General features: G+C 36.6%; 1 protein-coding gene and 1 non-coding gene across 2 annotated transcripts in view; both read left to right on the forward strand.

Moving 5' to 3' along the window:
* FOLH1 (folate hydrolase 1) overlaps positions 1-17,294 on the forward strand; it is a 64,210-nt gene that overhangs the window by 22,811 nt on the left and 24,105 nt on the right. Inside the window, exons 5-11 of the mRNA XM_076002416.1 lie at positions 1,166-1,291; positions 2,365-2,551; positions 5,124-5,217; positions 11,743-11,841; positions 12,747-12,832; positions 14,024-14,143; positions 16,856-16,938. Coding sequence (XP_075858531.1) covers positions 1,166-1,291; positions 2,365-2,551; positions 5,124-5,217; positions 11,743-11,841; positions 12,747-12,832; positions 14,024-14,143; positions 16,856-16,938 — 795 coding nt within the window. The remainder of the gene's footprint in view (positions 1-1,165; positions 1,292-2,364; positions 2,552-5,123; positions 5,218-11,742; positions 11,842-12,746; positions 12,833-14,023; positions 14,144-16,855; positions 16,939-17,294) is intronic.
* LOC142870680 (U2 spliceosomal RNA) lies at positions 13,222-13,412 on the forward strand. The gene has a single exon (XR_012919041.1). It is a non-coding gene; the product is annotated as a U2 spliceosomal RNA (small nuclear RNA).

The following is a 17,294-nucleotide window of genomic DNA, read 5'->3' on the forward strand; positions in this document are numbered from 1 at the left end:
CTCAAGGACAGCCTTGGCCAACCCTATGGAGAGCTCAGGAGTAGTACTTATGAATTGTTTCTAAGTTAGACTGAAATGTCCAGGTCTTGCTACTCTCACATAGATCATTGATTGAATGCGTGGCACCTTATGAATGGGCATGACCTGGAGCAAGGTGGATATCTGCAGCTAAGGCAATTCCTGAAGGGGCAGGCAGCTGAAAATTTTCTGCAGAGAGTTTTCCCTGTACCTGGAGCAAGAAGTCCTGCATTGAATGTCCTGGGTAGCACATCACTGTGTCCAGCACAGATATATGTCTTCCTTTAGAGTAAAATGCTGTGGGGGAAGGAACAAGTTCAAGAAGTAAAAGGAATGATAAAATTCAGATGGTGGAGAAGAGTGTGTTCATGTATTTTTTTTTAAATAGGTGATGTTGAATAGTAAATATAGTATTTAAATTCCTTTAGATATATATAAAAAGTTATGTAGAATTGCTTCTAAAATACTAGAAATTGCTTTCTTTGCAATTACTTAATGGTATGGTAAAAGAATTTTAGATGTCAATGTAAAATATATGAGGGAATACACTGCTTTTCAAAATTAATTTAGGGACGAGGTGAGCAAAAAATTTTGGAAGATGACTGATCTAATCTGACAGATCATTTCACAAATGAGAGTATTGGAACTTGGAGATGTTATAAGACTTGCACATAATCATACTAATAATGATTAAAACCAGGCCCATAAAACAATGATATTACCTGTCCATTTTTCCTTACCTCCATATTTATGGAGACTCATTAAGCTACTATTTGTGAATGTACTCTAAAGGGAGTAAAGTTCTCATCAAGGACTTCTTAGCCTAAGATGCCTGCACCCCTTCAAATTACATGCAGCAATGTGCATATTTTATGCATTTTGTGGGTGGGAAGAGTTCTTCTATAGCTTTATAGCCACTATCTAGGGGTCAGATACAGATAAAATTCATATAAATCATATGTGTGTAACCCATGCAATTGCTCTCTCAATTTAAATTCATTTCTTTATTGAATCTCTTCTTTGAGGCTCATGCTTTTCTTTCTTATGTGCTCTTGCCTCTCTTCTCTTTCAAAGATGTCAAACAGTTCCCATGCAGAGAAACCTCCTTGTATTGTACCTTGTACTAAATCATTCCTGATCTCAACAGGGTGATCTAGTGTATGTTAACTATGCACGAACTGAAGACTTCTTTAAACTGGAACGGGACATGAAAATCAATTGCTCTGGGAAAATTGTGATTGCCAGATATGGAAAAGTTTTCAGAGGAAATAAGGTAAAAATCATCTGTTTTTTCTTTTACCTAATATAAAATAGTATAGTGGATCTTACATGTGTAGAACCATCTCCTTAAAACCATCTGAATACCATGATCCCCTTATGTTCATGCCCACCTTACAGGGACAACACATTTACTAGTTTATAGGCAGAGGTTAAATTGGATCATCAAGATTTGGCCTGTAGATGGTCAGGGTGAACAGAACAGATTTTTCTGTACTTACGTTAAGTCTGTGGCCTACAAATAAGCATGCACTAGGTTTATTAACTTTTAATATCTTTGTTTTAAATATCAGCTCCAAAAATATTTACTAAATTAAATTTAAATATGAATTGTTACTATAGGTAAGGAGAGAAATCGACTTACACAGAAGATTTTTTTTTTTTTTTGAGACAGACTCTCACTCCTTTGCCCAGGCTAGAGAGTAGTGGAGTCAGCCTAGCTCACAGCAACCTCAAACTCCTGGGCTCAAGCAATCCTCCAGACTCAGCCTTCCTAGTAGCTGGGACTGCAGGTGTACACCATTATACCTGGTTAATTTTTCAATTTTTAGTAGAGATGGGGTTTCGTTCTTTCCGAGGCTGGTATTGAACTCTTGACATCATGTGATCCTACCAACTCGGCCTCCCAGAGTGCTAGGATTACAGGCATGAGCCACCATGCCCAGCCTGAAGATTTTAAAATTACTACTATCACTTGATTTGTTAATATATTCATTTTCTTTTGTGGGAAATGAAATTTCAAAAATATTCCCTTTCAGCCATAGAACAAATAAGAATCTGGCCTATGGAGTCTACTTGCTTATTGTGCTTCTAGACTAGTGGAAGGAGACAGCAAGCACTTGCTACCACTACCATGAAAATTTTCCAAATCTGCTGCTCTTAGGCCTGATCCATTTTTAGAGCTATTAGGAAAAAGCAAAAGTCAGTTCTCTATGAGATGCCCTTTGTTGTAAGCCTAACAACAAAGGGTTGAAGATAAAGTTCTACTACTCGTTTAAGTGTAATTTTGAAAATTGATGTTACCAAATCGGGAACAGCAAACTTAAAGAAAGGCACTGTGTTTTCCAGGTTAAAAATGCCCAGCTGGCGGGGGCCAAAGGAGTCATTTTGTACTCAGACCCTGCTGACTACGTTGCCCCTGGGGTGGAACCCTATCCAAATGGTTGGAATCTTCCTGGAGGTGGTGTCCAGCGTGGAAATGTCCTAAATCTTAATGGTGCAGGAGATCCTCTCACACCAGGCTACCCAGCAAACGGTGAGTGGTCAGACCTCTGTCATCACCACAAATGTGACATTTTTAAGTGATTTCATTAAAGAATTTCCTTTGGCACAATGGATTGTATATGTCTTTTTCTTATTCTCTTGGCATTTAAAAATTTAAAAATTTTAAGCTCTCAAGATTATCAGCTCAGCTCAGCTCCTTTATCCCTTATTTGGAAGCTTAGGTTTGATGGGCTTTGCACTTCAGACTTTTTCAGATATTTAACAAGTAATATGGTACATATACCATATATGACATAACACTCACATGGGGACTGGGACAGAATATAAGAAACAGGCATATAAATATTTGTGCAGCAGAATGTATGCACACTCACCCTAAGTGGGGGTCAACAGGAATGTGAATAGACTCATATTTACTCAAATCATTTGCTGTCAAATGAGTTCAGATCAGATCAGGTTTTGCTGTCAAGTAAATTCCCCTGAAATGTATGGTTTTCACCGTTTTTTGGGGGGGGGGTTTCCCAGTTGTGGATAAAGGACAGGAGAACAAAAGTTCTATAAACTCATTAAATTTCACATTTGGAATATAGAGCCCAGATAATGCATGTTGCTTTTTTGCTATATAAAATTAATGGCGATAACTTTCAAGGAGCGTTTTCTAAATTCCAGTGCTTTACTTGCATTAATAGCCCTATAAGCTAGGTAGTGTAATCATCTCTATTTGAGAGGGAGGAAAGTGAGACTAGGAAAAATAAGCAATCTGTCCAAGATAATCACTCCACCAAGTGAAGAAGTGAAGAGCTGGGATTCAAATTTAGGCAGTGTGGCTCCCAGAGCCTACATACTTGTCTTTTGCTGTGAAACATTAGCAAAGGGAGCTCTTTGTTTTGAACATACTCAGCTATCTGATGATGCTTACAAAAATCTGCGATCATTTACTATGTGTAGTTTAAAACCAAGTAAATTTGTATGACTTAAATAAAATTCTTTTTTTTAGATAGTTACAAGACTGCAGTGCAGAACACACCTAAATAAAATTCTTTGCCAAAGTATATGTGACTTTTACATATTTATTCCTCATCTGTTTTTTTATTAAATTGTAGACTCCTCTAAACATTATATATTTTTTGGCTTTGTAAATCTTCTCAGAGCATAGAATATTGTCATAAATTGTTTTCTTTTTTTTAACAATATATTTACCTTATAATAAAATTGTATGAATCTACCCAACCTCATTTACTCCACCTTTTTATTTCCAAGTTTTAAAAAAATGCAGCTTCTCCGAAGTTCTTTTAGTTATACAAAGCCAAAATTGTGAAAATGAAATGAGATTAACTGGAATATTTTTGTTGATTATGTTCAAATTTGAATGATAGTATTTTTAGAGAAGAAAATCATTTTATTTCTATGGGAATAACATTTATCAAATTTCCTTTTGTGCCCTATTTGTTTTTTTATTCCTTTTAATTTCACTTTTTATATGTGGCATATATTCTAACATATACAGATGAGATTGCGTATGTTAAAAGTAATATGGCCATACACAGTTCTAACATACAAAAGTGGAAATAGTTATCAACACTTTGTCAATCATGTTTTATGTATTCATCATGCCCCTTTTTGTGATTACTCTGGAGAATTTAAAAACAAATCCCATATAGCAGATCATTATGTCATTTTACTTATAAAAAGAATAAGCTTTTGCAATTACCTAAGTTTCTTACTAGATAATTTAAAAACTTGGAGGAAAAAATTGAAAACACAGCTCTAATTTTACTTGAATCTGAAGAAATTATGGAATATGTGTTCTTATTTTGAGGTAGATTTTAGATACAATAAAATGCATAGACCTTAAGAGTTTGGTTCAATACAGTTTGAAAATTGCATACATTTATGTCCCCCAGAATAATATGTAATGGCATCCCCCATCACTCCAGAAAACTTTTTTGTGCCCCTTTCTGGTATATTTTCACTGTACCCTACAGAAGCAATCACTATATATTAGTTTGCCTGGTTTTGAACTTCATAAAAGTAGAGTCAGAAAGTAGGTATTTTCTTTGTGCCTTGTTTATTTCACTCAGTGTAGTGATTTGAGATTTTTTTATCTTACTGTGTGTGCATAGTAAGTAGTTTGTTCTTTTTAGTTGTTGAGTAGTATTTCATTGTGGGACTATATTAAATAGTTGTATTAAATATTTTCATTCTGTTGTCAGAAACCTAAATGTGTCTAATATTTGGCTCATATAAATGTGGCTGCTATAAACAATTTTGTACAGGTCTTTCTATGGGCATATGTTTTCATCTTTCTTGAGTAAATGCCTAAGAGTGGAATCGCTGTGCCATAGTGTATATTTCTGTTTAACATTACTTTTCTAAAGAATTATCCTAAGCGACTATATAATTTTAGACTCTCAAGCAATGAATGAGAGTTTTAAAATTTGTTCCACATTCTTGCTAACATTTGGAATTGCCAATATTTAAAAAAATCATAACAACAATACTTAATGTGAAATGAGAATGTGTTCAATATGATTTATAGAGAGCCATTTCAAAGGTCCTAAGTTTTTGTTGGAAGTTATGTTCAATTATTTTTTTTTTTCTAGAATATGCTTATAGGCATGGACTTATAGAGGCTGTTGGTCTTCCAAGTATTCCTGTTCATCCAATTGGATACTATGATGCACAGAAACTCCTAGAGTAAGTTTGTAAGAAACAAATGGATGGTGTGAGTAATTCTTATTATTGATGTTTACAAATATTATGCTCTTATCTCCATTATTTGGTACTGAAATTCTCTGAGATGGTGAAGCATGAAATTTTATCACTATCGTATAGAATAATGGTTCTATCATGGAATTTACTATCTATATGGGTATCTAGTGTTTGACAGCTATGAAAATGAGTGTTTCAGATCTCTAACTGCAGAAAGCATAATTGACCAATCATTCCACCCACTGTGCTTTGGAACCCATCACCTTGTTTGTGCCCACGCCATGCTTCCCATAGCTGTTCCCTGACAGTGACTGAGTGTGGCAGGGGTGCTAAGACAGGCCCATTCCTGGAAGGCACAGAACTCCTCTGATGTGAGGCTTGGGCCCCAAAGCTCTCTGTTAGCCTTGCTGAAATAGATGCTGCCACTAATGCTCCTTCTTTCTTTTCTTCCTCCCGTTCTCCTTTACTCAGTATCAGACCTACATTACAGTCTTTCTCAGCCTTCCCTCGCTCCCTCATTATTTCCCTTAACAGTCCTTTCCCCTAATAAACCTCTGACTTGTCTATATTTCTTATTGTGTTCTTGGAGGACCCAGAATAACACACTGTGAAGGCAACTTCCATTTTATTTGTATCTGTCTTCCTCTTACCCCTTTGTTTTCCTCGTTGAAACTTCTCCAGCTTTGTTACCGTTTACCCTGGCTTTGGAACACTTTCCCCTTTCCTGTGCTATTTCTCCCAACTGCATGTCTCTCCTCCGTGATTCTTTAGGAGGGGAGAGAATAGTGGCTTTTCTGGAAGTGAAGCTGCTAGAAACCAAAGTGTCCGGCTAGATAGTCCCTCTTCTTTGAGTTCAAGGCATTCTTAATCATTTTATTCCAGTATCTATGAGAAAGCATTTTATGACCTAGTGCAAGGCTCTCATTTTTACAGATATAACAAGGCTGAGAGCCTGAGAGTTGGAGAGATCTGTTTGATTTAAAGATACATTCTGCTCAGAAACATGTGGGAAGAAAAAGAATAAAAGGAAAAAAAATTGTAGAAAAAAAATTAAAAAAAAAAAGGATACATTAGGAAAGTAGCCTGGTCCTTTTTTTTTTTCCTTTTGGGCTCTTAGCTTTACCACATCAGTTAAGATTCAAGATCAGGCACAACTTTTGAGGATACCGTGGACTATGCATTCACCTGAAAATATTAATATTTATAAATAAAGTCTGAATATTCATGACATTTAAAAGATGAAAGTGATTGTAGCAGTGCTTATAATAGTAGAAAACTATAAACAACACAAATCTCCAGCAATTGATAAAGAGTCACATATATTACTGGCTATAATGGTGCAGGAAGCCATTAAAATGTAAGTTGTACAAGAATATTTAGTGATATGAAAATATGCTTGTGATATACTATTAAGTGGAAAAAAGCAAATTTCACAACAATATATATAATATTATCATCTCAGTTACATAAAGGTTTAAAAATGAATCTGTTATCTTTGTAATTAGAAAAAGAATGTGTGAAATCATATATTAATAGAATTGAATATAAGATTTATTTAAACATGTCTACTATTTGAATGCTCTGGTGAAGTAGGTCAGTATCAGCTTGTCCTCACTGTGTAGTAGAATTACTTGATTGAAAACTTACAAATGCAGTTTATCTCAAATTATTTTGTCAGCTTCTGTAAGCCATTCTGTAAAAGTAGTCACCATTAATAACATAACTTCCATAGACAAGTGTATTTTGTATTAAAGACACCATAATAAATGTCCTATTTTAGGATACTTCCTATTTCTTCATTCATACTTTTCAAGGCATAATGAAACATTCTACATAATTAGAATTGTGCTTTAAATATTTTTAAAAAGAGCATATGATTTATTTATGAACTTCACTGTAAAAGTTTATTCCCTCCTGCATATTTAACTTGGAAGTGTGCCAGTTCATGATAGTCATTTCTCAGATCCCCACAAGTGATTAGCAGTTTAACATTTTGTGTTAATTAGAAAAGATGGTGTTTAACAAATTGGATATATCATGAAATGAAAGTTTATTAATGAATATATGAGAAGAGGAGGAGAAATATAATGTCATATAATGGCCCAAGAATGCTGAGAACTTAAATAAATAAAAAGTTGATGATATGTGAGTTAGAGTAAAATAAAACTACATGTTGACTTGGGTGGAAGAAAAAGGAGACACCATGCGTGTTCTTTCCTATTTTTCTTTACACTTATACTAAAGGGAGTGTGACTGTGTGGTTTTTATTTTTCTTCTAGAGAAACTCTTAGGATGATAATGATAGCAACAACAGTAATATTAATAGCATCTATCATGCATGAAGTGCTAATTAGGCACCAGCAGTCACTATTGTGCTAAACGCTTTTTTTTTTTAAACTTCTTTGTCTTTTTTATTTTTTTAATTTTTTTACTTAAAATATGTATTTTCATTTTCCTGGTTTTTTTTTTACTAGCCTACGGCTATGTAAGACAAATGTGCTAAACATTTTACATGTATTTTCTCACTTATCCCGTAAAACGACTATATGAGTTAATATTGTGATACTCATTTTACAAAAAGGAAAACCAAAGTTCAGACAGTAAGCAATAGAGCTGGGACCCAAACTCGTGTCTAGTGCAAAAGACGGCTTTGACAAACACTACTCATTCTCTACTCAACAACACAAGCATTTAGTAGGTACCTCTATCAGTCATTACATTTTCTCATTATTACGCCTCTGCTCAGGAGACCTTTAATGGCTTCCCATAGTCCATTCGTTTAAGGAACATTTATTGATGGAATGACTTTTACATTTCAGTACTGTGGCAAAAGTATGAATTATATTTAGTCTATGTTCTCAAATGGCTCACAATTTAGTACAGAAGGTCACAGCTTGATAGAGGTTTCATGATAAATAGGAAAATTCTGGCACATCATTGTACCCCCTTTACCATCCATTGAAGGGTACTTGGGTTGTTCCCAGTTTGTGGTTCCTATGAATGAAGGTGCTACAGATAATTATGTACAGATTTCTGTGTCAGTGTAAGTGTTCATTTTTCTGGAGTGCAATTGCTGGGCCCTATCACAACAGCATATTTACTTAGAGTAAATCGTTTTACATCCTACCAGCAATATATGAAAGAACATTTCTTCCCACACATTTGTAAACACATGCTTACATTCTAACATCACGAAATATTGGGCTCATTTTGTATTTTCTTTTAACATTCCAGTTTTCTGCGAGTTTTTATCATGAATTGGTGTGGAATTCTCCCAATTTTGGGGGGGGGGCTGTTTGATTTATTATTGTATCAATTAATATGATCATGTGTTTTTTTCTTCTTTCACTTGTTAATATGGAATGTTATATTGATTGACTTTTGTATTTTATTTTGAGTTTATATATATGTTTTTTAATTTAAAAAAATTTAGAGGGTACAAGTGTTTTTTGGGTTTTTTTTGAGACAGAGTCTCACTTTGTTGCCTGGGCTAGAGTGCCATGGCATCAGCTGAGCTCATAGCTAACTCAAACTCCTGGGGTCAAGCAATCCTTCTGCCTCAGCCTCCTGAGTAGCGCTGGGACTACAGGCATTATGCCACCATGCCCAGCTAATTTTTTCTATATATTTTTAGCTGTCCAAGTAATTTCTTTCCATTTTTAGTAGAGATGGGGTCTTGATCTTGCTCAGGCTGATAACGAACTCCTGAGCTTAAGCAATCCACCTGCCTCAGTCTCCCAGAGTGCTAGGATTACAGGCGTGAGCCACCGCGCCCGGCCTACAAGTGTTTTTTGCTGCATGAGTGAATTGTATCATGCTGAAGTCAAGGCTTTCAGCATAGTGTCATCAGAATGGAGCACATTGTAACTAATAGGTAGATTTTTATTCCTTACTCCCCTCCTGTGCTCTCCCCTTCTTAGTTTTAATGTTCATTACTGCTCTTTATGACCATGTATCCCTCATTTGGATCCTGCTTATAAGTGAGACCATGTGGTATTTGTTTTCCATTCCTGAGATACTTTACTTAGGAAGTCTCTAGTACTATACAAGTTGCTGCAAAAGACATTATCTCATTCCTTTTTATGATTGAGTAGTACTTGATGATATAGATATATCACAATATATATTACACACACCACCTTTTCTTTATCCACTCATCAGTTGATAGGCACTTAGGTTGGTTGTCTATCTTTGGAATTGTGAATTGTGCAGTGATAAATATTTGAGTGCACATGTCTTTTTGATATCATGACTTCTTTTCCTTTGGGTAGATACCCAGTAGTGGGATTGCTGGATTGAATGGTAGGTGTATTTTTTAATTTGCATTTCCTGATGATTAGTGATGTTTCATATGTTTCTTGGCCATTTGTCTATCTTCTTTTGAGAAAAATGTGTCCATGTCTTTTCCCCACTTTTTGATGGGGTTATTATTTTTTTTTTTTTCTTGCTGGTTTGTTTGATTTCTTTGTAGATTCTTTGTCAGATGTAAAGTTTGAGAATATTTTCTCTCATTCTGTAAGATTGGCTGTTTACTCTGTTGATTTTTTTTTTCCTTTGCTGTGCAGAAACCTTTTAGCTTAATAAAGTCCCATTTATGTATTATTGTTATTGCTATGTTTGCTCATGTTTGCTCTTTGGGTCTTACTCATAAATTCTTTGCCTAGGTCAATGTCTAGAAGAGTTTTTCCTACATTTTCTTCTAGAATTTTTATGGTTTCAAGTCTCACATTCAGGCATTAATCCATCTTGAGTTAATTTCTGTATATGGTGAGAGATAAGGATCCAGTTTCATTCTTCTGCACATGGCTATCCAATTTTCCCAACACCATGTATTGAATAGGGTGTCCTAACCCCAGTGAATGATTTTGTAGGCTTTGTCAAAGATCAGTTGGTCATATCAATATGGTTTTATTTCTAGGTTCTCTATTCTATTCCATTTGTCTATTTGTCTACCTTTATACTAGTACCATGCTGTTTTGGTTGCTGTAGCCTTGTAGTATAATTTGAAGTCAATTATAAATTGTGCTATGATACCTCCAGATTTGTTCTTTTTGCTTATGATTGCTATGGCTATTTGGGCTCTGAAATTCTTCCTTCTGCTTGGTTTAGTCTGTTAAAACTTTCTGCTATATGACTCTTTCATTTCTTTAAGTTCTGTTATATCTTTTCTTGTGTTACCTGTCTCTTTAGTGAATTTTTCATTCATGTCTTAAATTGTTTTTTTTGTTTCCTTGAGTTGGTTTTATACCTTCATCTTACTTGCCATCCATAATCAAATTCCATATCTGCCATTTCAAGAATTTCCTTTTTCTTGGAGTTCATTAATAGAGAGCTACTGTGATCCTTTGGTGGTGTCAAGATAACCTGTTTTGTTTTTTATGTTGCCATAGTTTTTATGCTGATTCTTTCTCATCTGGGGCCCTTTCTCTCAGCGCAAAACAGATAGCAGATATGGTACACCTTTTCTCCTCTGCTGGACTTTTGTTGGTTGGTGAAGATAAGGATGGGTCCCTGGATGGCATGCTTAAGTCCTACACTGGAAGCTTTACAGGGCAAGAGAGAGGCAGATGCATTGTGAGCCTTTAACACTCACTGCTGCTCTGCTGCATCTCCCTGTTTTCCCCTGATTATCACAGGGTCATTGTGGCAGGGTGGGCTGTGTGGCAAATGCATGCACATGGTTGGGCTGGCAACAGGATGGGGCATTTGTGTAGGATGTGGTGGGCCCTAGGGGTGCGGCACATACATGGGGAGGGTGCAGAATGCATTGCATGTGTGGGATGGCATGGGCCCATGGGGGGTGGTCTGCCTAAGTTCAGAGACAGCAGTTACACTGGCTTTCGCCCCACTTGGAGCCTCCCACTTGGCAGCGAAGGTGGTCCAGCCACCCTGTCAGTGGGTGGTGGGTTCTGAGGACTACAGGCATGTGCTCTACCTATGTCTCATGGAAAGTGTGGCTGAGCAAGGTCACCCAGGCCACAGCAGTAGCTTGGGGTCTGTGGTTCTCCTGCTCCACCCAGGTCCCCCAGTGGAAGTGGTGGGGGGGTGCATGGCACCTGCCCCCAGGATGTGTGCACGTGCCGGGACTCCTGGTTTCCTCTCCACCCAGCAGGGGTGAGGGGGAGGTAATAGCTAGGGGTCTAACCCCTGGGTAGATGTAGCTCTATGGGGCTATGAAGCCACAATGGCGCCAGCCTCAGGGCCCAGGTGCCCTCCTGCAGCTCGGGTTTCAATGTCCTAAGGGGAAGTGTGGAGTCCTCTATCTGGGATGGTTTTCTCCTCTGTCCCTTCCCCCCCATGTGGGCACCTTTCCTAAGTACCTCTGATTATGTTGTCCCATCTCTCTCTTCATTTCATTCCTGTCACCTCTCTGTTGATTCCCAGTACTCTCTCCTAGATGATTGATCCGAAGATGATTGATTCACTCAAGAAGTGAATTCACTGGAATTTTTAACTTGTTACTTCAAGGTTTTCCTTCAGCTAATAATATTTGTTTTGTATGTCCCACAGAAGAATGGGTGGCTCAGCACCACCAGATAGCAGCTGGAAGGGAAGTCTCAAAGTGCCCTACAATGTTGGACCTGGATTTACTGGAAACTTTTCTACACAGTTAAGAGGCTACTTTTATTTTAACCCTTTTTAGGGGGAGTTTTAAAAAAAACAATTATAGAAGCTGGTAGAAATAGTAAAATCTATCTAGTACAAGCTGGGGGGGGGAAAGAAACTCACAAGTTGAAGAGGCGAATACTTTTATATTGGTAAAATTAGCCAATGTAATTTTTGCCTATGTACAATTAGAAATCTTTTACACATGATGGAAGATACAAAAGTTGTTAAGGCTCAGGAAATGATACCCCATCGTATGGCTTTTTGGCATGCTGAACACTTTTGAACTTAAGGAAATTGAAAGGCCTTAGAAGCAGTCTCAGAACCGAGGACTTTCTGACCTGCTTCCACTCCTAGGGCAGTGTGGAACTGTCTTTCTGAACTTCCCTTTTCTGAAGTTCCTCCAGAAGGAACATGGTTGCCTAAGATTCCCTCCCTGAAATTTCATTAACCGGAAAAGATTAAGCTTATGAGGCAGGAAGGAAGATAGGAATGTCACCAAACCTGAACAGACTTTGTCACAAGCTATTAACTGTCCTTCAGGCCTATTAAATTTCCAAAGAGAATCATTTACAAACTATTGTCGGCTCTTTGGGCCCTCAACTCTCCAAAAAATCATTTACTACCCCTCAAAATTGCTTTCACTCCCCCATCTACTTATGCCCTACGAAGAGGGTGCTATTTAAGCTTCAGCCATCTGGCTCTTCTTTGAGTCTCACATATCGTTTGGCTCCTGTGTGCACTTGAATGTTAATAAGTTTATGTGCCTTTTTTCCTGTTAATCTATTGTCAGTTTATTTCAGCAAATTTGAACCTTTAGAGAGGGGAGGGGAAAATGCCCTTAGCCCCTACTGTGTTAATTTATTAACCAGGTTTTTTAATGGATGTGTCCTTTATCTTTGCATTAGAAAAGTCAAGATGCACATCCATTCCAACAGTGAAGTGACAAGAATTTATAATGTGATCGGTACTCTCAGAGGAGCAGTGGAACCAGGTAAACGAATTATTTGCTCAACCAATATTGATTGAGCAACTGTTATATGCCAGGTACTGCTCCCAACTCTGGGAGTATGAAGTGAACAACAATAGCAGCAAAAAGCAACTCTTTGCCCTAATGGAACCTACTTAAATACAAACTAGATAAATATGAGGTAATTTCATATTGTGATATATGCTGTAAAGAAAAGTGAATGTTTGGATAAGTTGGGTGGATGACCACAGTGAGTGACAAACTGTGCAGCTTTCAAAGGATCAAGGGAGGAAGGGTAAGGAGAGTGAATTCTGAGGTGTTTTCTCTGAGTTTTCTGGATTTGTTTACCATGTATTTTGCATAAGCAAATATCTTCATGGTAACTATAAACATGGATATAAAAAATAGCACTAATCGCTTCTCGGCCTTTTGGCTAAGATCAAGTGTAGTATCTGTTCTTATCAGTTTAATATCTGATACGTCCTCTATCCGAGGACAATATATTAAATGGATTTTTGGAGCAGGGAGATGGAATAGGAGCTTGCTCCGTCCACTCCACGCATCGACCTGGTATTGCAGTACTTCCAGGAACGGTGCACCAAAAAAAAAAAAAAAAAAAAAAAAAAAAAAAAAAAAAAAAAATAGCACTATTAGAAAACTAAGGTAACCTTAAATGAATGAATCTTTTACATAGTTTTTTTTCCACAATTAAAGTCAATGATGAAAGATTTAGACATGTGATTTCCATAGGATTTCAGATGACTTGCTAGTTAATACATTTCACATATAGTCTTAGTTTATTATATTCCAATTCCTTAAGAACTGCTTGCTTATATATATCTTATCAAAACAGATACCATTAAATTGCATATGTTTCTTACAAGCAGCTAGTAATTTCTTGCAGCGATCAAGAATATTGATATCCTCCCAATGAGTACTGAACAATATATAGCTAGCTATTATTGAATCTTACTGTTAATCACGTCCATATAATACTTATAGTAATACATATGTCTGCTTTATGAGATTCATGCTTTCTTCAGATTAAAAAAACATAAATTAAAATTACAAATAATATATTTGCACAAGTCTTCAGGAATCTTACTATTTTTCTTTGAGTCATCAGTGTTTTGTGTCTAGATGCTATTGAGTCATTTGTAATTTGCTCTATTACTGACCTGAAATGACAAATAATCTTGCAATGATGCTTTTTAGACAGATATGTCATTCTTGGAGGCCACCGAGACTCATGGGTGTTTGGTGGCATTGACCCTCAGAGCGGAGCAGCTGTGGTTCATGAAATCGTGAGGAGCTTTGGAACACTGAAGAAGGAAGGTAGTATAAACAAAGAGCAAAAAGGCCAACTTCTGAGCCTCAGTTTAGTCTTTGTAAAGTGAGTGTAAAAATACCACTTCAGCCATGACCATGTTTTGGTAAAAACGCCAATAAAGGCCGGGCGCGGTGGCTCACGCCTGTAATCCTAGCACTCTAGGAGGCCAAGGCAGGTGGATTGCTCGAGGTCATGAGTTCAAAACCAGCCTGAGCAAAAAACGAGACCCCGTCTCTACTAGAAATAGAAAGAAATTAATTGGCCAACTAATATATATAGAAAAAAAATTAGCCGGGCGTGGTGGCACATGCCTGTAGTCCCAGCAACTCGGGAGGCTGAGGCAGTAGGATCGCTTGAGCCCAGGAGGGATAAAAAAAAAAATGCCAATGAAATCATTAATGTTGGTTAGTTAATTATATTGTTTATTTATTTTTGCATTTATTTATATATAATATTTATATTATTGATATGTATATATCATATGATAATATGAAATGAAGGAATTATACTGCTATTGGTGTCTCTTGGCAACTCAGAAGATGAAGGTGGTTTCTTCACTGGAGAGGACATACCAGAATTAGGTCATAAGTCAAAGCTTCCTGGTGAGACAAATGTAAGCAGAAGTTCCTAGGGCTCTTCCAGCCTCACATCTCAGGTCAAGTGTCCTGAGTAAGGAGAAAGAAGCTCTATTTAGAAAAATACTGGTCTTGCTGCCTGATGGGATTCTGTCCAAGGTTTGTTATATGTATTCTCACACCCCCAGCCCTGTTTGCTCTCAGAGAAATTAGGTTAATACTCTCAGCACCATCACTTCAGTCATTTTAGAATCTTCTTACAAAAACCAAAATAAAATTTAGTTCAAATGTTTGCTTTTTAAAATAATCATTACACATTGAGAGCAGAAAGTCCATTCCCATTCTCTTTGCTGACCCTGCAAACAAGGTGTCTGGGGGCTGTAAAATGTAATTCATATGTTTTTAGAAACTTTAAAAACAATGTGAAAGTATGTTAAGTTTGAATGCTACTTATGTTCTTAGAGAAACTGTTTTCACATGTGCCACCTATTTTGAGCTCAAAGCATTCAGAATGAAGTTTACCTAGTTATTTCTGTTCTCGTTTTACAGATAAGTTAATCAAGTAATTTTCCCAGGGTTATATAGCTACTGTGTAGCAGAATGAAAGAACAAGGGTTCAAACTCAAATTTCTGGCTACAGTCACAAAACAATGATGTCTCTATTTAAAATAAAATGTAAAGGTGCTCCATATTCTTTTCCACACATCTATCTTTTATTTATATATGTACTATTTTTTTTTTTTTTTTTTTTTGAGACAGAGTCTTGCTCTGTTGCCTGGGCTAGAGTGCCATGGTGTCAGCCTAGCTCACAGCAACCTCAAACTCCTCGGCTCAGGCGATCCTCCTGCCTCAGCCTCCCAAGCAGCTGGGACTACAGGCATGCGCCATCGTGCCTGGCTAAATTTTTTCTGTATATTTTTAGTTGTCCAGCTAATTTATTTCTAATTTTTTAGTAGAGACAGAGTCTCACTCTTGCTCAGGCTGGTATCAAACTCCTAAGCTCAAACGATCCTTCCGTCTCAGCCTCCCAGGGTGCTAGGATTACAGGCGTAAGCCATGGAGACTGGCCTATCTTACATTTTAAGTAAACAAAATAACGGAGGCCTGAATTAACATAGATGCATTAGCGTTTAATCTTACCACAAAGAGTTTTATGATTTAGCAAGAAAATTCCTGTGGTAAATATAAAGCATCACTGTGGCAACTACAGAGTATGCCCAAAAAAGTGGGATGATGGGGAATAATAATGAATAGGAAATTTGAATAACACTATTCACAAACTTGGCAAAAATAAAATATTGAATTCAACAGCTGTAGGATACTTTAGAGCACATAAAATGTTTACCAAAATAATGACAGCTTACAATTTTTGGAGCACTTACTACAAGCTTTATAAACATTTCATTCACTCTTCCCTATGGTCAAGTGGTATCTTCATTTTACTCTTGTTATTTCTGGCATACAGATGGAGAAATGGAAGCTTAGTAAGTTCGAATAATTTTCCTTCAGTCACTGCTAGTAAGTGAGAGAACCAAGTTTTCAAGTAAGAACCTTTCTTTAACTCCAAGGTCAGTGTTTATAACCTTCAGGCCATGTGACCTCCCTACTGAATTCTGTAGATTAGAGCAGTAACAGCAGACATTGCTAATTCTAACCGAGCCCCTGTGGGCTACTTCTGGCAGAGAAAGGAGTGAAATCATACAAGCAGCTGACATTGAACAATTGTTCATTTAATGTCAGAACAACAAGAAAGAATTCTGAAGAATTTTCTTTTAGTTGTATTTGCATTCAGAACACCGACTGCATCTAGCAAGTTCTTTCATTCTGAGCAGCTGCAGACCACCAATGACTTCCTATGCATAGGCAATCCTTATAAACCTGTTAGAATATTTATGACATTGTTGGATTTTTACTGTGTCTACATTTTCCCCCTTTTATATAAAACTGTGCTATGTTGTATTGGCAAAACAGCTTTAAAATCTTCCAAAAGGAAATTATATAAGTAAAGATTCTCACCACAACTTACTCTTCCTAAAGAACCGATAAAGTTGTGTTTTTTTTTTTCTTTTCCCATTTGAGCTTGATAATGTCTTGGATATATTATAAATTTTTCTAGTATTCACGTATACACATATATTTTAGGATGGAGGCCTAGAAGAACAATTTTGTTTGCAAGCTGGGATGCAGAAGAATTTGGTCTTCTTGGTTCCACTGAGTGGGCAGAGGTCAGTTGATAATTTGCTACAATATGATTTTTTATAATAAAGCAGTTAAGACTTAATTTCCAAACATGTAAAAATAAGAGGTAAATACAATGAGAAAATATTCAAAGTGTTTTTCCAAACAATCTGAAGCAACCTATTCTTGTTTAAAAATCAACCATGACAATCTCTTTTGTTGCTAAAGAACTAAATTTTCGTTTGAACTTTTTAGAACTACTTACTATCAATTGTAAAAATGAATCTTTAATTTCCCCGTAAATATGGTAATAAATGAGTAGATATACTAGAAACTAAACATCAAAACATGTTTTCTTAAGAGACAAGGTATCACTGTGTTACTTAGGCTTGAGTGCAGTGGT

This window comes from Microcebus murinus, chromosome 4 (assembly GCF_040939455.1).
Source record: "Microcebus murinus isolate Inina chromosome 4, M.murinus_Inina_mat1.0, whole genome shotgun sequence".
Classification (NCBI taxonomy): Eukaryota; Metazoa; Chordata; class Mammalia; order Primates; family Cheirogaleidae; genus Microcebus; species Microcebus murinus.